The sequence below is a fragment of the Rana temporaria genome, chromosome 5, assembly GCF_905171775.1.
Source record: "Rana temporaria chromosome 5, aRanTem1.1, whole genome shotgun sequence".
Classification (NCBI taxonomy): domain Eukaryota; kingdom Metazoa; phylum Chordata; class Amphibia; order Anura; family Ranidae; genus Rana; species Rana temporaria.
In genome coordinates this window covers 240326998-240347382 of record NC_053493.1, presented here as the reverse complement: position 1 = coordinate 240347382, position 20385 = coordinate 240326998, and the positions used below count along the sequence as shown (strand labels likewise).

The 20385-nt window shown below is 40.9% G+C and overlaps 1 protein-coding gene across 1 annotated transcript in view; it reads left to right on the top strand.

Annotated features, from left to right (window-relative positions):
• IRF4 (interferon regulatory factor 4) overlaps positions 1-20385 on the top strand; it is a 45008-nt gene that overhangs the window by 962 nt on the left and 23661 nt on the right. Inside the window, exons 2-3 of the mRNA XM_040353635.1 lie at positions 15653-15839; positions 18473-18567. Coding sequence (XP_040209569.1) covers positions 15653-15839; positions 18473-18567 — 282 coding nt within the window. The remainder of the gene's footprint in view (positions 1-15652; positions 15840-18472; positions 18568-20385) is intronic.

Here is a 20385-nt window from a genome sequence, read left to right as displayed (position 1 = left end):
TGGGGCAGCTTTGCATATAAACCAATCAGCTTCTGTGTTTTATTGTCAAATCTTAATTGAACAAGCTGATTGGTTACTATGCACAGCTGCACCAGATTCTGAGCACACCAGTTTAAGTAAATCCCCCCTTTTGTGTGCACCAAGTGCCTTTGCAAAAACATGTATTAATTAGTAAAAGTAGCAATGACATCATCACTGTGCTTTACATACCTGTGAACAAAGCAGAGTTGGGGGGAGGGATCCAACAGGCACCACCCACTAATCGGTTGCCTGCAGAAAATGACAGGAGGGGCGGAGACAAGACCAGTCACCTTGAACAAGGAAAGAGATCAGCAGTGACTGGTCCTTATACAAACAGCTTATAAGCAGAAGCAGTTTCACAAAGGTTAACTGCACAGATATAGAGGTAATATACAAAGCACACCAAGATTCAAACAAGAATACGTATGCCTCTTATATTTAGACAATATTTCTTATTCCAATTTTCAGCTTTAGAAATGTCATGTAAAACTGTCTAAACATATACATGTATCAACCAGTCAACACCCCTCTTTCATGTTTTAACCACCTGCCATCCGGTCGCCGACTATTTACGGCCGCAAGGTGGCTCTAATCTTCCGCGTCACACAGGTGCCGATGCGCGTGCCTGGTGGCAACAATGTCTGCCAGGCACCCGCGATCGGCAGTTACAGAGCCAGGAAAGTGGATCTCTGTGTGTAAACACAGAGATCCACGTCCTGTTAGGGAGAGGAGATCAATGGTGTGTCCCTTGTACATAGGGACAACCATCGATCACTTCCGCCAGTCAGTTCCCTCCCCCCACAGCAAGAATCACCTAGCAGGGAATTAAAAAATTATAAAAAAAGTAATAATTCTATCCCCTATTTAGTAGGCATTATAATGTTTGCGCAAACCAATCACTATACGCTTATTGTGATTTTTTTTTTACCAAAAATATGTAGAAGAATACGTATCGGCCTAAACTGAAAAAAAAATCGTTTTTTGTTTTTTTTTAAATAGGATATTTATAACATTTTTTTTTATATATATTTTTGGGGGATATTTATTATAGCAAAAAGTAAAAAAATTTTTTTTTTCAAAATTGTCTCTATATTTGTGTTTATAGCACAAACAATAAAAACCGCAGAGGTGATCAAATACCACTAAAAGAAAGCTCTATTTGTGGGAAAAAAAGGACGTACATTTTGTTTGGGAGCCACGTCGCACGACCGCGCAATTGTCATTCAAAGCGCGACAGTGCCGAAAGCTGAGATTTAGCCTGGGCAGGAAGGGGGTATATGTGCCCAGTAAGCAAGTGGTTAAGGACAAGATGCACATTGAAAAGGAGTATTTAAAAGTATCCTAAATAGTTGTGTTACAGAACCTTTTAATGAAGCCCTTAGGATTTTAGCATTAAAGGTTTGCATTTAGCTAAATGCATATGACTGTCTTACCATCGTGCTGGATACATTCAGGGTACCTATGATAAATTGTTAAACTGCAAATCACTATGGAGTTTGCACCAAGTTGCCTGTGTTGCACCTAACAATCAGCATCCCTCTTTTATGCCTCTAGAGCAGGTTGTAAATTTTAGCATTTAAATAAGTAACTCAGAAAGTTCTTCTTTTAGACACTTTTAGTCATAAAGCACATCATCATAAGTCCCAACCATCATGATATCTATGGGACTGTCCCAGACTACAAGTGCAAAGTGAGACCACTAAAGGGAGGCCAGCTTATTAAAAGTGGTGTGTTCTAACATGCACATATTTATTGTAGTATTTGGAACCTCTACCACTGGTAGAGGTTTAATGTTTTTTTAAATTTACATTTTAAATTAGTTAGACGGTATGTATGTAGTGGATTGCTCCTCTGTTGTTTGGAGGAGGTACATAGCCTGCAAGGGTTTCAGGCCACTAGGAAGATTTGCTTTGAATCAATATAGGCGGTTTCTCTTAAAACATTAATGAACAAGGTTTAGCATGTCTTTATTAATACTATGTATATTTAGTACTTTATAGAAAATGCATAGATACACCAAAGATTTATACTGCCAATGTTGCCACTTCCCCACATTGACTCTCAATGAGTGGGGTTGAGGTTGATTTACTAAAACTGAAGAGTGCAAAATCAGGTGCAGCTCTGCATTGAAACCAATAAGCTTCCATTCTTTATTTGTCAGAGATTAAGTTAGCAGCTGATTGGCTACCATGCACAGCTGTACCCCCTGTAACATTTTCTTAAACCAATTATCTGGTGCCCAAACATGCAAGGTAATATAATAGAAAGGGAGGCTTCATAACACGCTTAAGCTGTTTAGATATGCTCATTACAATCGTACACCAATATTCTCTCCCTCCTAGTATCAAATGATTTCCCAAATTTGTAAACCAATTGAATCCAAGAAAACGGCAATCATTTGCTTAAATTAATTATACAGTTTGACATTAGTTGTTCTTTATTGAAATATGCAAGGGTACAAACCCAGCTGATACCTGTAGGCAGGCCCGTCGGAACAGGAGAGGCACAGCAAGCAATTGCTTTGGGCCCCGAGCTGGCCTGGGGCCCCCAAGCAGGGCCCTTGTGGTGACACCATCCCGACTCCCGAGGTTGAGGAAAGCCCTGTCTTTTTTTTTTTTTCAGCTGACATGGCCGGAACACATGCAGTGCCACAGCATGCCCTGGCCTGATGTGTGCCCTTCTTCCTCCTCCTACTTCCTCCTGCTGAGCCTATCACGTGTCACTATATCATCCCAGGCGGCGCGACTGCACACTGTTTTCTCCTCCAGCTGCCGCCCGGGACGAGTCAACGCTGTATTGTGAGCTGCAGTGCTGCCGCCCATCCTGCCCTGGACCTCGGCTTGCGATGACGGGGTGTCTGCCGCCGGCCTGAGCCTAAGGTGAGGTGTGATAGCCTTAGGTGAGGGGGGTTGCCATTGTGTCACCACGCCACCCACTTTGTGCCCTCCCAAAAAACATTCTCCCCTCATAGCACAGATCCTCTACCCCTCAAGTTTCCCCTCCGAGTATACATTCTCCCCCCTCCAAATCCCCTCTCCCAGCACAATTTCCCCCTCATCCCTCCTCCTAACAAGAATACCCCCAATCAACCCTAATAACACCCCCCTCCCAACAAAAAGCTAGCTCAATTTCCCCACCCCCTATATTATATCACCTCTTCTAGCACAAACCCCCCAAATCCCCCCTCCTAGCACACATTCTCTTACTACAGCCCCCTCCCAACACAAATCCTCCTAAGCCACCACCATTTCTAGAACACACACACATTTCCCTTCCTTTAACAGATCTTATCCCTTGCTGCCCCCGAATTTCCCCTCCCAACACAAATATTCTCCCCAATATCCTTGTGGTGCCCACCTCACATGATACCACAGTGCCCAGGAAAGTCGCCCCTTCCGCCTACCCCTTGTCCCGGCCCTGGCTATGCCATTGATCTCCACTAGCTTCTGGGTCCCATGCTGAGTGGCTGCCCTGCTGCTTTGTAAACACAGGAGGTCGCCTGTTGCTTGGCACAGGTGTTATTTCATTTTCCTAATGAATGCAAAGCATTCTCAGATTAGACAAGTTGGAGAGGTGGGGCAGTGACGTCACACGCACTACCTCGTCCAGTCAGGTAAATGTATACCAGAACTGGAGTGTGAGAGGAAGTAGCAGCACAAGGAGTTAATCAAGATGCATGCTAATAGGAATAGAAAGCGATACAGAGATGAGCTCATCCCTGTGCTACTTCTCTTTTCACTGTCCAATCGCTGGCTGCGGCAGATCCAGGACAACCCAAGCTCAGGAGAAGTGGACTGAGTGATTCTGGCCATCAGACTGAGTTTGTCTAGCAGCAAGGACAAGTATGGCAAGGGATATAAATATTGCAGCGGAAGCTGGTGTGTTTTATCTGTTTATTTTTATCTTGTTGGTTTTGGCGGGAGTTCTGCAGAATGCAATGCCACTATTTACCACATCTTATAAGAAGGCATTTTTATGTACATATGACAGTGTACATTGCTGCTGTCAATTAAAAGGCTGGCTGGTGAATGAATCCATTCTAATTCTCCAATGTTGTACTCTATTGACTGTGGCTTTGAATGGATCTGTTTTATGTGAATTTGTGGTTTGTGGTGCAAGCTGTGTTGTCGTCTTTCTAAATATATATGGAAACAAGTAAGAGTGAATCTGTGTGCACTAATCTTTATTAACTATCTCACTTTGACCATTTCAAGTGTTAGAAAGTGCACTGATTTATTCAACCAAACAGTGTGTTTAGAAAAACGTTGCTATTTGATACTACAAGGTCGGACTAACTGTTACAAGTTTAGAAAGTGCCCATGCTTAACCATCCCTGATTGCATACTTGTTCCAGGTCTGTGACTAATAAAGTACTGAAGCCACTGGATTAGCATGACAGCTAAGGAACTAGTATTTTCAGGAGATGGAAGGCCCACTCTTCTGTATAGAATGCAATTAAATAAAATTAGATTACAGGAATATGTTTTTAAGCCTTTAAGATGAGAATTTTACACGGGTTTCATGCTCAAAACATGTATAGCCAATTTGTTTCTCAGTTTTGGATAGAGAAATGAAGGGGTGTTTTTCTTCTGTCTCTGTCCTGTTTCCATGCTCTTCCTGACATAGAGATGCAACAGGAAGTGAGAAGAAATCTCCTCATAGCGATGGTAAATCCTTCCCTAAGCCAGGTTTACATGTATGCACTGCCCACATTTTAATTTTAAATGGTAATCAATGCACAACCCCAATGGACTAAAATTACACATAAGAATTCACAGATAAGAACCGTCTGGGAGCTGTGCTGGGCTAACAAAAGGTGCATGACTATGGACGTTATTTACGAAAGGCAAATCCACTTTGCGCTACAAGTGCACTGGCAGTGTACTTTCAATTGCAGTCGCTGTAGATCTGAGGGGGACATGCAAGGAAAATAACAGCATTTTTGCTTGCACATAATTGGATGATAAAATCAGCAGAGCTTCCCCTAATTCCAAAGCTTCCCCTCAGATCTACAGCGACTGCACTTACAAGTGCACTTGCAGTGCAGAGGAGTGCATTTCCGTTTAGTAACTCAAACCCTATATTTAGATCTGTTGTGGTGTGCTCCCAAAATGAATTGGTTGCTACACCACAACATGCCTTAACTACTTGCCGACCAGCCTCCATAGGTCGGCTCCCCTGCGCGAGAGCCTGTACAATAATGTTGGCTCTCTTTGCGGCCACTAGGAGCGTGTGTGCGCCGCCGGAGGCGCGCGCCCCCCCCCTCGTCCCTGACTCCTGGGCGCGTGCCTGGCGGGCGAGATCACCGCCGGGCACCCGTGATTGCTCGTTACAGAGCAGGGACCGGGAGCTGTGTGTGTAAACACACAGGTCCCGGTCCTGTCAGGGGAGAAATGCCTGACCGTCTGTTCATACAATGTATGAACAGCGATCAGTCATTTCCCCTAGTGAGGCCACCCCCCTACAGTAAGTAACCCCTTTCCCCGCCCCCTAGTGTTAACCCTTTCCCTGCCAGTGGCATTTTTTATAGTAATCCAATGCATTTTTATAGCACTGATCGCTATAAAAATGCCAATGGTCCCAAAATTGTGTCAAAAGTGTCCGCCATAATGTTGCAGTACCGAAAAAAAAATCGCTGATCGCTGCCATTACTAGTAAAAAAAAAAAAATATTAATAAAAATGGTAGCAAGCTTACTGAGGAGAAACAGAAAGTGAGAAATTCAGACAAAGAAAAAAACACTTAAACACTCGAAATCAAAGGAAAAGGTACGTGAATCAACAATGCACTAGCTTAACCACTTAAAGACCGCCTAACGCCGATATACGTCGGCAGAATGGCACAGCTGGGCACAGGCACGTACCTGTATGCGCGACCCGGTCCGAAGCTCCGTGACCGCCCCCGCGGCATCCGATCGCCGCCGGTGTCCCGCGATCGGGTCACAGGAGCTGAAGAACGGGGAGAGGTGTGTGTAAACACACCTTCCCCGTTCTTCTGTGTGGAAGTGACACTGATCGTCTGTTCCCTGATATAGGGAACGACGATCAGTGATGTCACGCCTACAGCCACACCCCCCTACAGTAAGAATCACTCCCTTAGGGCACACTTAACCCCTTAGCGCCACCTAGTGGTTAACCCCTTCACTGCCATTGTCATTTTCACAGTAAACAGTGCATTTTTATAGCACTTTTCGCTGTGAAAATGACAATGGTCCCAAAAATGTGTCAAAAGTGTCCGATGTGTCCGCAGTCATGAACAAAGTTGCTGATCATTACTAGTAAAAAAATATATATGAATAAAAATGGCATAAAACTATCCCCTATTTTGTAAACGCTATAACTTTTGCGCAAACCAATCAATAAACGCTTATTGCGATTTTTTTTACCAAAAATAAGTAGAAGAATAAGTATCAGCCTAAACTGAGGGGAAAAAAAATGTAATATATTTTTTGGGCATATTTATTATAGTAAAAAGTAAAAAATATTGCATTTTTTTCAAAATTGTTTTTGTTTATAGCACAAAAAATAAAAACCGCATAGGTGATCAAATACCACCAAAAGAAAGCTCTATTTGTAGGAAAAAAAGGACGCCAATTTTGTTTGGGAGCCACGTTGCATGACCGCGTAATTGTTAGTTAAAGCGATGCGGTGCCGAATCGCAAAAAGTGGCCAGGTCCTTTACCTGCATATTGGTCCGGGTCTTAAGTGGTTAAAGGAACCTATTTAGAAAATAAAAAATGAACCTTTACAACCCCTTTAGCAAGCAACATAACATACGTATGTTAATGTGAGTGCAGTAACACACAGCAACAATGTGAATCAAGCCTCTTAGACTGTTGTCACTGGATCAGTAGTCCCCATTGGAAAATGTTCCCTTATTGCATTTTCTGACGACAGCTGTGAAATGTAAAATTTCCCATCAGCCTTTGTCTTAGAGACAATGATCACATGGACAAAAAGATAAGGTAACTCAACCTAGAATCAAGCACAGACAAACAATCCTTCTAATCCTTCCCTACACTATCCAAAACTAAAGTAAAAGTAAGATCTTTACAAACACTTTAACACAGGGCTCGAAAACAGGTCAACCTGACATTTTCAGCCATTTGGCAGGTTTTCCGTTACATTAGGTGACCCGTCAAATTTCTTAACAAAAAGTGACATTCCGTCATGGCCATCTTGGTACACCCCACACTCGACCACACTAAGGCCTTTTACACATGACAGAGTTTCTTGGCAAAAACCAGCAAGAAACTTGCTGAGAGATATTTTTTTTCCGAGGAAACCGGTCGTGTGTACATTTTCTTGAGGAAACTGCCGAGAAACTCGACGAGCCAAAAAGAGAGCAAGTTCTCTATTTCCTCGACATGAATGGAGAAACTTGCCTTGTCGAGTTCCTCGACAGCCTGACAAGGAACTCGACGAGGAAAATGATGTGTTTTGCCCGTCGAGTTCCTCGGTCGTGTGTACGAGGCTTAAGCCTACAGTGTGAATTCGCAAAGTGGACATCTATTTACACCCACCAAAGTCTTGCATTTCACACTTATTTTTATGACTAAACTGAGCTTATATCATGAAATACAGTATTTGGAAGCCTGTGACACTGTTTTGATGTTGAATTTTAAAAGCAAAGGTAAGCCTGCTGGTCCCACAGTTTTTTCCAATCTGACAGAACACAATGCTTTTAAAATTCAACATCAAAACAGTGTCACAGACTTCCAAATACTGTATTTCATGATATAAGCTCAGTTTAGTGGTAAAAATAGGTGTGAAATGCAAGACTTCGGTGAGTGTAAAAAGATGTCCACTTGGCAACTTCAGACTGTATGCTTAGTGTGGCCGAGTGTGGGGTGTACAAAGATGGCGACGACGGAACTTCTCTTCTGTTACACATGTTGACAGGTCGCCTAATCTGACGGAACACAAGCAGATCACAACCACACCAAGCTGTCCCTCCATCAGAAATGGTTTCCATCTTCCAGACCTTAGATCTGATCAGCAATGGGCATTGCAGAGTCAAGGAAAATCCTAGGCTCCTCCTTGCTTCTGACATCTCATATGGCACAGCCAAGGGGGATACCTGGAAGGAATTCCCTCACTCTCCTGGATGTCGCTGCATCTGATGTCTGGTGAGTGTATCTTACAGAGAGAGAAGGGAATTTGTGCAGTGGCCTATTTTAGCTTGGGGGGTAAATGTTTGTACTGAAGAGGGACTATTTTGCTTGTGGGCTAGAGATGTGTGTTAGTTACACTTGACCTCTGCACTGTGAGTAACATGCTACTGACCCCTGCACTGTGCATTATTTACTCCTGACCTCTGAAGTCTGCATTACATACTACTGAATCCTGCACTGTGCGTTACTTAATCCCAACCCCTGCACTGCCTGTTGCATGCTACTGACCTTTGCACTCTAAGTTACTTACTCTTGCACTCTGTGTTACTTATTACTGACCTCTGAATTGTGTGACTTACTCCTGACCCCTGAACTCTGTGTTACTTACTCCTGACCTCTGTACTGTGCATAACATATTACTGACCTCTGATCTATGTTTCACTTATTCCTGACCCCTATACTCTGCATTCCATACTACTGACCTCTGAACCAGGGGTCAAGTCCTGGGGAAAAAAGTGTGGGAACTCCCACCCAAGATCCACTCCCCCCACAAAAAAATATAAAAAAAAATTATACCCTCATATGCATAATTACTAAAACGCATGTTTTTTTTTTTTAAGCAAGTTCTTTCTAAATCCCGCGATAACTCGCGGCAGATCTCCGCAAAGTCTCCTGGGAACAATGACAAAAGCTCCCAGGAGACATTGCGGCATTGAGGAAGTGACGGAATACCCGCACACTACCCGATGAATCCATACACAGGAAGCGGCCAGTAACATAAAGGATTACTAAGGTTCGCCTGCCCCTGACAGTGACTCGAGCTGGGCATCGCCGATTAGTGAAGGATTGACTCGTGCAGCTCGGCTGCTCTCGGCTGCTCTAGTCCTGCAAAGGGAACTGCGTTCCTGCTGTGAAAAAAGTGCAGGAACTCCGTTCCCACGCGTTCCCGCAGGACTTGAGCCCTGCTCTGAACTCTGCGTTACTTACTAATGACCCCCAAACTCTCTATTATATACTACTAACCCCCGAACTCTTTAAACCTTCCTTTCTTTTTAATGGGGCCTTGCTAGGTTATATACTTTTTAAAAACAAAAGTACTCTTCACCCTGGTGATCTTTTCCATGCTGTTCAGGTAGAACTCCACTTCTCCAAGGTTACCTACTCCTGCTTTAACAGGACTCTAAATGTTATAAAATCTTTAAAGCAGCACCATTACAATGAGGGAGATTTACTAAAATTGGTGCACTCAGAATCTGGTGTAGCTGAGCATAGTAACCAATCAGCTTCTAACTTCAGCTTTGACAATAAAACCTGGAAGCTAATTGGTTTCTATGCATAATTTGCATGCTATAGTTTTAGTAAATCTTCCCCAATGTGTATAACCAAGTAGTACTGATACATAATAGGACAATAACTGAGACTGCAGCAGCTGTACAACCAATCAGCTTCTTACCTTTCATTTTTAAAGCTTAACTGCACAAGCTGAAGATAGAAGCTGATTGGTTACTATGCACAACGGCACCAGATTTTGTGTGTTTTTGTAAATTTTATATATACAGTATCTCACAAAAATGAATATAACCCTCACATTTTTTGTAAATATTATATTATCTTTTGAAAAATCATGTGAAAAAATGACACTTTGCTACAAATATACAGCCTGTATAACAGTGTAAATTTGCTGTCCCCTCAAAATAACCCCTCAAAATAACTCCCAGCCATTATTGTCTATACCGCTGACAACAAAAGTGAATACACCCCTAAGTGAAAATGTCCAACTTGGGCCCAAAGTGTCAATATTTTGTGTGGCTACCATTATTTTCCAGCACTGCCTTAACCCTCTTGGGCATGGAGTTCACCAGAGCATCACAGGTTGCCACTTGAGTCCTCTTCCACTCCTCCATGACAACATCACAGAGCTGGTGGATGTTAGAGATCTTGAGTTCCTCCACCTTCCATTTGAGGATGCTCCACAGATGCTCAATAGGTTTTAGGTCTGGAGACATGCTTGGCCAGTCCATCACCTTTACCCTCAGCTTCTTTAGCAAGGCAGTGTTCGTCTTGGAGGTGTGTTTGAGGTTGTTATCATGTTGAAATTCTTCCCTGTGGCCCAGCCTCCGAAGGGAGGGGATCATGCTCTGCTTCAGTAGGTCACAGTACATGTTGGCATTCATGGTTCCCTCAATGAACTGTAGCTCCCCAGTGCCGGAAACAAACATGCAGCCCCAGACCATGACACTCCCACCACCATGCTTGACTGTAGGCAAGACACACTTGTCTTTATACTCCTCACATAGTTGCCACCACACGCTTGACACCATCTAAACAAAATAAGTTTTATCTTGTTCTCATCAGACCACAGGACATGGTTCCAGTAATCCATGTCCTTAGTCTGCTTGTCTTAAGCAAACTATTTGTGGGCTTTCTTGTGCATCATCTTTATAAGAGGCTTCCTTCTGGGACAACATCCATGCAGACCAATTTGATGCAGTGTACAGTGTATGGTCTGAGCACTGACAGGCTGACCCCCCCACCCCTTTAACCTTTTCAGCAATGCTGGCAGCACTCATACATCTATTTCCCAAAGACAACCTCTAGCTATGACGCTGAACACGTGCAACATCTTTGGTTGACCATGGCGAGGCCTGTTCTGAGTGGAACCTGTCCTGTAAACTGGTGTATGGTCTTGGCCACCGTGCTGCAGCTCAGTTTAGGGTCTAGGCAATCTTCTTATAGCCTAGGCCAGTGATGGCGAACCTTGGCACCCCAGATGTTTTGGAACTACATTTCCCATGATGCTCATGCACTCTTCAGAGTAGCTGAGCATCATGGGAAATGTAGTTCCAAAACATCTGGGGTGCCAAGGTTCGCCATCACTGGCCTAGGCCATCTTTATGTACAGCAGCAATTCTTTTTTTCAGATCCTCAGAGAGTTTTTTGCCATGTTTATTGGAGCAATTTTACCAAAGACATTGATGCAGATCAAAGGGATGCTGCAAGATAATAAAGAGAAAGCATATACTGTACACTACAAAATACATATTAATGATATAATAGTAATTAGTGTTGCTCACGAATATTCGCATTGCAAATATTCGGCTCGAATATGGCATATTCGAGAAATCGCGCTATATTTCGAATTTCGCGGTGAATATTCGCAATTCCGAATATTCGCATTTTTTCAATTTGATTTTTAAAACAGATCACATCCTATCGACGTCTAAAAGCATTGCTGGTATGATTAGAGACCCTGGGCCGAGTAGCTAAGCTGAGGCGATCCTTTTATGTTGCCAAATTGAAAAAAAAAAAATTGCGATTTTTCGCTATTGCGAATGCGAAAATGATTGCGAATTTTCGATAACTGTGGTAGGAGAACTCTGATTGTCTCTGATGCAAAAGGGGGGGGCTTTGTGTATGTGTATGTTATGAATATTTGTATGTTTGATATTATTATTTTTTGTAAGAAGGAAAAAATTGCGCATACCTTAAAAAAGGGGAGAATACAGCAGCAACTCAAAAATGTTATACAACATAAATTAATACAAGACAGAAAATGGAGTCGCTCTACAAGAATAAAAAATATGTCTAGTGACAAGACATGTGGGCAAATTATAAAATAAGCAAGCGCAAATAACTTGTGAAATACACAGTGAAACAAATATATAAAGAAATATAGTCCCAATAATAGAAAAATAATCTTTCATAAAAATGTCTTTGATATGTGAAGTGAAAAAAAGTCCAAAGCATGCAGCATGAACGTGTTCAATCTTCAAGGTGTTTGATTGACCAAACGGCTGTGACAGATGGATAGAGTAAAGAATCACCACCAATGCAAAACACTTTTTATTTTGTATTGTAAAATATCAAGAATATTCTGAGCCAATCAGAGTGCTCCTTCTGCATTTGCCGAATATTCGCAATTATTTTGTATTGTAAAATATCAAGAATATTCTGAGCCAATCAGAGTGCTCCTTCTGCATTTGCCGAATATTCGCAATTATTTTGTATTGTAAAATATCAAGAATATTCTGAGCCAATCAGAGTGCTCCTTCTGCATTTGCCGAATATTCGCAATTATTTTGTATTGTAAAATATCAAGAATATTCTGAGCCAATCAGAGTGCTCCTTCCGCATTTGCCGAATATTCGCAATTATTTTGTATTGTAAAATATCACGAATATTCTGAGCCAATCAGAGTGCTCCTACAGCATTTGTCGAAATTGCGCAATAAATATCGCATTCGCATGTTGCGATATTTCGATAAAATATCACGAATATTCTGAGCCAATCAGAGCGCTCCTCCAGCATTTCTCGAAATTGCGCAATAAATATCGCATTCGCATGTTGCGATATTTCGATAAAATATCACGAATATTCTGAGCCAATCAGAGTGCTCCTACCGCAGTTATCAAAAAATCGCAATTATTTTCGCATTCGCAATAGCGAAAAATCGCAATCATTTAATTTCGATAAAATATCACGAATATTCGAATTTAGCGAATATATCTCGAATATTCGAATATATATTCGAGATATATCGCGAAATCGAATATGGCATATTCTGCTCAACACTAATAGTAATTGATATTAGGACACAGTTTAAAAATGTTCATTAAATGTCTTAGTAAATAAGAATGATTTGTGAGGTAATGTTGGTATTGGGACATAAATATAAGATGTGTTGTACTTGTGATAAAAACGTTAAAACTGACAAATTAGTAGATTTAAATATCTAGTATTTTGTTATTGTAAATGAAAATAGGAAAATAAGTCAATTTCTTTCCACCTCCCACATCTTCTGAGTTACTATTAACTGTCCTGGTAAAGTGAATTTTTCAGTGAGTCATTTACCAGCAGAGGGCTGTCTGCTTTTTCTAAGTACTATGATGTTGAGGCTTTACATTGGAATAGGCAGCTCAATTATCTGATGCAGGAGAAACCGTAATGTGGTATACACTTCCTGTGTGCTCAATGTTTTCCAATAGAAACCCACCTTTACTGAAAAATACATCATGCTTAACATTTGAGAAATCAAAGGCAGGAAAAAAATCTTCTTTGACATACATGAGACATTGCTCCAAAATAATGTTAAGAAGAACATTTATTTTTTTGCTTTTTAAATATGTTACACATGGTTTGAAAATAATATATTTACAGTTTACATAACACAGTCATTTAGCATTGACGGATAAATTATATGTATAGAGGTGATATATATCAAATTTATATTTCAAGTGTCTATAATCACAAAGCCCCTAGCTCTATAAACCTCATTAACAAACCTTCAGTGATATTATATATTGTAGTTTTAGCAGCGTGTAATATGTGCAAATTTCTATATTGTCATACTTGATTCAACCCCATATTATACCCAGGGATGGTTTTATTCATCTTGCCTTTACCCCGTGCCTCCCACTTCTACTCTAGTGGACTGGCTAGCCATAGTAGCACACTAATGCCTTGTACACACAAGTGGAATTTCCGATGAAAAAAGTCATATGGAAGCTTTTCATCGGATATTCCGTCCGTGTAAATTCCCCATTGCACTTTTTCCATTGGAAATTTGGACGGAATTAGATAGAGAACATGTTCTCAATTTTTCAGATGAATTTTTTTTTTCGGAATTTCCCCTCGTCTGGATACAATTCCGACGGACTAAAAACCATGCATGCTCAGAAACAATTCGACGCATGCTAGGAAGCATAGAATTTCAATTTCTCGGCTCATCGTAGTCTTTTACGTCATCACATTCTTGATGGTCAGATTTTAGTGTGACCGTGTGTATGCAAGACAGTTTGGGCGAGATTCCGTCGGAACTCGTCGGAAAAACCATCAGAGTTTTTTTCCGACAAGGAAAACCGGTCGTGTGTACAGGGCATAACAAGATCAGACATCATGGACACACAAGGCAGGCCAAGGCCAGACGTGCAGCAGCAGAGACAGTTTGCCCAGTATGTGTCAGTAAACCAAGAAGAGCAGGGCAAACCATAGTGAAGCTATTCTAGTATTTCAGTCCTAGTGTGCAGACCCAGAGTGGGTAAACTATACACATTATACTATTCCAACAACAAACTGTCAGGCAGAGCTTTTTATTATACATGGGAATGAGATACTGTGAGGCCTCGTACACACGACCGAGTTTCTCGGCAAAAACCAGCAAGAAACTTGCTGGGTTTTTTTTTTGCCAAGGAAACCGGTCGTGTGTACATTTTTCGACGAGGAAACTGTCGAGGAACTCGTCGAGCCAAAAAGAGAGCATGTTCTGTTTTTCCTCGACGGGAATGGAGAAAATTGGTTCGCCGAGTTCCTCGACAGCCTAACAAGGAACTCGACGAGCAAAACGATGTATTTCGCCCGTGTGTACGAGGCCTCAGTCAGCAACATAATGTATGGGTGACTGTGTGCCACCCCCGTTATCCCTGCCGCTCTGGGCCAAGGCCTGTTAAAAACTCCAACTGGGTTATGCTAGATTCATTATGTTGTATGAGCAAAACAATTTGCAATGTTAAACCAAACAAAGGTAACGTGAGCCAGAAGCAATGCTTTGTTTCCAATGCTAGACTCTATTCAATTTTACATATGCCAGATAAACTTCCATAATACACAAGCAAGATTCAGTTCTAGATTATTTTATGTATTTATGTACTTACTTATTTATTTATTATGTTACTTATATAGCGCCATCAATTTACGCAGTACTTTATATATATATTGTACATTCACATTAGTCCTTGCCCTCAAGGAGCTTACAATTTAAGGTCCCCAAGGCCCCTTTCACACTGGGGCGGGAGGTGCGGTTGCGGTAAAGCACCGCTATTTTTGCGGCGCTTTACCGCTAATTTCGCGGCGCTATTCAGCCTTTAGCGGGGCGGTTTTACCCCTGCTAGTAGCCGAGAAAGGGTTTAAACCACCCGCAATGTGCCTCTGCATTGATTTCAATGGGCGGGAGCAGTGAAGGAGCGGTATACACACCGCTCCTTCACCGCTCCAAAGATGCGGCTAGCAGGACTTATTTTCCCGTCCTGCTAGGGCACTGCTCCAGTGTGAAAGCCCTCGGGCTTTCACACTGGAGAAACAGCAGCAGCTGGTTAGGGTCGTTTTGCAGGCGCTATTTTTTGCGCAATAGCACCTGCAAACAGCTCCAGTGTGAAAGGGCTCTAACTCACATTCATACATACACATACTAATATTCGAACACTAATATTTGCCAAAATAGTCATCAGAGATGCCATGTTGCCACGTGCACACTTATATCAGTCACTTTACCATCTCTTAACAACATATCTTAAGTGTAGGTGAAGCTGCTGAGAATATCCTTCACATTACAGTATTCAGCGACACTGTGTCCACAGAGAGGGCAATGGTGGGAAAATGCTATATTATAGAGTTTGTTTTGTAATGAGTGACTGAATATTTTATCGAGATCTAATCCTTCTGGCTGTTTTAATTCATGCCGACTGATCTCTTGGTATTGTAAGACTTCTTTTTGATTGCAGTATGTATTTATCACACTTTATAGGCCTGGGCACTTTTTAAAGGAAAATACCGGGAAGGTCTTGACAAACCAGATCCTCCCACATGGAAGACAAGACTACGCTGTGCTTTAAATAAGAGTAATGACTTTGAAGAATTAGTGGAAAGAAGTCAATTGGATATATCAGATCCATATAAGGTGTATAAAATTATCCCAGAAGGCGCAAAAAGAGGTAAGACATTCTTCTCCCTACATGTTCCTGATTGATATTTGGCTATGAGAAACGGATAAAATAGGAAAGGTATCGGCTCATAAGAAGATAAACCTGAATATAAACCATGGTATTAATTAGGCATGTCTAAATTTCCCTTCTATTTTAAGTATCAAAGGTATGTTCTTGTTTTCAACAAGCAGAACTAATTTCAAAAATGTTAATGTGACCTAAAAGGTAAATAATTGAAGTTGAAAAATAGGACAACTGCTGCAAACCCTTTGTGTAGTAGCTAAAACAGACTCTTTGCAGTATACTGTAAGCAACAATCTGAGGAAGTCATAAAAAGTGTCATAGATACTGATTAGAAGTTCGTCTTGGGGTAGTGTGACACATTTGTGTACATTTCGGAAAAACGTATATGAAACTGTTGCTGGAAGAAGTCTTAATTACCTCTTATATCTTATCACCAATATGCCAGTACTTATAAATTGTCAAAACAATAGCAACAGACAGTAAAAGGGTTGATTTACTAAAACTGGAGAGTGAAAAATCTGGTGCAGCCCTGCAGAGAAACCAATCAGCTTCCAGGTTATTTTTTGTCAAAGCTTAAATACACAAGTTGAAGTTAGAAGCTGATTGGCTACCATGCACAGCTGCACAGATTCTGAGTGCTCCAGTTTTAGTAAATCAACCAATAAAGTGTCAGAAATTAGAACTATATACAGTGCCTTGCGAAAGTATTCGGCCCCCTTGAACTTTGATATAAAGATATAAAACTGTAATTTTTTTTGAAGAATCAACAACAAGTGGGACACAATCATGAAGTGGAACGAAATTTATTGGATATTTCAAACTAAAAAAACAAACAAAAAAAAAAAAAACTGAAAAATTGGGCGTGCAAAATTATTCAGCCCCCTTAAGTTAATACTTTGTAGCGCCACCTTTTGCTGCGATTACAGCTGTAAGTTGCTTGGGGTATGTCTCTATTAGTTTTGCACATCGAGAGACTGACATTTTTGCCCATTCCTCCTTGCAAAACCGCTCGAGCTCAGTGAGGTTGGATGGAGAGCATTTGTGAACAGCAGTTTTCAGTTCTTTCCACAGATTCTCGATTGAATTCAGGTCTGGACTTTGACTTGGCCATTCTAACACCTGGATATGTTTATTTGTGAACCATTCCATTGTAGATTTTGCTTTATGTTTTGGATCATTGTCTTGTTGGAAGACAAATCTCCATCCCAGTCTCAGGTCTTTTGCAGACTCCATCAGGTTTTCTTCCAGAATGGTCCTGTATTTGGCTCCATCCATCTTCCCATCAATTTTAACCATCTTCCCTGTCCCTGCTGAAGAAAAGCAGGCCCAAACCATGATTCTGCCACCACCATGTTTGACAGTGGGGATGGTGTGTTCAGGGTGATGAGCTGTGTTGCTTTTACGCCAAACATAACGTTTTGCATTGTTGCCAAAAAGTTCGATTTTGGTTTCATCTGACCAGAGCACCTTCTTCCACATGTTTGGTGTGTCTCCCAGGTGGCTTGTGGCAAACATTAAACTACACTTTTTATGGATATCTTTAAGAAATGGCTTTCTTCTTGCCACTCTTCCATAAAGGCCAGATTTGTGCAGTATACAGGGACTGATTGTTGTCCTATGGACAGAGTCTCCCACCTCAGCTGTAGATCTCTGCAGTTCATCCAGAGTGATCATGGGCCTCTTGGCTGCATCTCTGACCAGTCTTCTCCTTGTATGAGTTTAAAGTTTAGAGGGACAGCCAGGTCTTCGTAGATTTGCAGTGGTCTGATACTCCTTCCATTTCAATATTATCGCTTGCACAGTGCTCCTTGGGATGTTTAAAGCTTGGGAAATCTTTTTGTATCCAAATCCGGCTTTAAATTTCTCCACAACAGTATCTTGGACCTGCCTGGTGTGTTCCTTGTTCTTCATGATGCTCTCTGCGCTTTAAACGGACCTCTGAGACTACCACAGTGCAGGTGCATTTATACGGAGACTTGATTACACACAGGTGGATTCTATTTATCATCAGTCATTTAGGTCAACATTGGATCATTCAGAGATCCTCACTGAACTTTTGGAGAGAGTTTGCTGCACTCAAAATAAAGGGGCTGAATAATTTTGCACGCCCAATTTTTCAGTTTTTTTTTTTTTTTTTAAAGTTTGAAATATCCAATAAATTTCGTTCCACTTCATGATTGTGTCCCACTTGTTGTTGATTCTTCAAAAAAAATTACAGTTTTATATCTTTATGTTTGAAGCCTGAAATGTGGCAAAAGGTCGCAAAGTTCAAGGGGGCCGAATACTTTCGCAAGGCACTGTAAATCTTCACCTTATACGCCCGGCCCTGGATCACTATTCTACTTTAGATTTACATGCAACAGTCCCTACAATCATTTCACATTTTCCAGCATAGTCTATTGCTGTTCTTGTATACAGTGTTAGTGGTCTGTTAATAGTACAACAATAACTCTTCATGGAAAACCAATAACGTCAAGGGGACACTGGTGTTGGGAGTGTGAATTAACAGATGTTATTAATTTTCAAACTCTATTTGTTATATTATATGTAATTCTGAAAGGTGATATGTTATATTCTAGTGTATTACATATACATTTATTTAATTTTTTTAAATACAGGACTAAAGCAGATTGGCTCAGAAGACACTCAGTTAGTTGTAAATCACCCATTTGCTGTACCGCAAGCTTACACATCTCTTCAGCCTCATTCTCAGGTATCTGCATGATAATAAAAAATAAATACATTTTGTGATTTATAATACATGTTATCAGTTAAGATGAGGTAACGCTTTCTTATGAAGTATAGAATGTTGCAATGTTTTAAACAGGGAGAAGAGCTATATTAAAATGTAGGTCGTATCTGCCTGCCATATAGGACGTATGCCTCGTACACACGACCGAGAATCTCGTCGTAAAAGAAATGTTGTTTTCCTCGACGAGAATCTTGTCAAGCTTACATACACACTGTCGAGACAAAATCTTGTCGTTCTCAAACGCGGTGACGTACAACACGTACGACGGCACTATAATGGGGAAGTTCGATTCCACTGGCGCCACCCTTGGGGCTGATTTTGCTAATCTCATGTTACCGCGTGTTAAGTAAAAGTTTGGTGAGAGATGATTCACGCTTTTCAGTCTGTTACAGCGTGACAAATGTGCTATCTCCATTACGAACGCTACTTTTACCGAAGGTGCGCTCCCATCTCATACTTTATTCTGAGCATACGCAGGTTTTTAAGCATCCACACGAATGTGTTTCTCGTCGTAAACCACCCTGACGAGAAACATGAGGAGAAAATTGAGACTACCGACGAGAAAAAAGAGAGCATGTTCTCTTTTTTTTCTCGTCGAGATCTACGACAGTTTTCTCGATGAAAAACATACACACGACCGTTTTTCTCGGCAATAAAGCTTTGCCAGCATTTTCTTGATGGTTTTTGCCGAGGAAAACGGTCGTATGTACGAGGCATTATACGGCATATGACAATTAGTGAAGTATGTGCAAAACTCTGACTGTACCAGTTTTCCAGCCAGTACAATAGGTATTATGCTTTTTGTACACATTGTGGTTGTGTACTAGTTAAATATAAGCAAGCGTTTCTGATAAGTGAAAAGTCTCTTGAATTGAACACATGACCACTAACCTAAAACAATCCTATTTTTCAAGGGTCATGTCTGCTGATACTTCATTTATGAAGCCAGTAGGATTAGACTAATTATATTATCCAGTGATGGTGTCTGATGAACTGGACTAATGACTCTACTGTCTCTGGCCTACGGTTTTATTGCTTCCTTGTTTACAAATGCCTTAAAGGCATCATTCTGAGGATGCCATTACTATCCTGGATGGAAGCTTAAAGGGGTTGTAAAGGTTTGTTTTATATTTTCTAAATAGGTTCCTTTAAGCTAGGTAAGTGAACCAACAATGCACTAGCTTAAAGGAACCAATTTAGAAAATAAAAAACTAACCTTTAAGTACAGTAAAATGTTACTTTAAAAAACAGTTAACACTTTTAATTGAAAAGATAAATAAAAAGTAATAGAAGGGATAAAATACAGCAAGTTTGTTGGACCTAAGGGGTTCTGAAAGCTTATGCCTTTCATAATTCGAGTTAGCAAATAAAAGGTATGATTCAAACTACACACTTGCTCCATTGATCAATGGCTAAGATGGTAAAATTTTGCTACTAAAATGGATAAAATACTTATTACAATTTATAATTTTGCTCGGAATCAGGTTCTGGTAGTTTTTATTTTGAGGCTCCCAGTAGCAAGAGCAAGTTTAAACCAGCAGTTAAAATATCTTAAAATAAAAAGTAGCCAGTAGTATTTCAATCTCAATTACTTGAACACAAAGCTTCTGAACTTCAAATCTTAACACTTGCAATAAATTGAGACCTTAACATTTAGCCTTTCCACAACACTTAGCCAACCTCCTAAAACATAACCCTTATTATAACTCTATGGGCCTGTTCACACACATTAACATGCATTGCGTTTAGGCAACCTATTAATTTGATGCACCAGGAAAG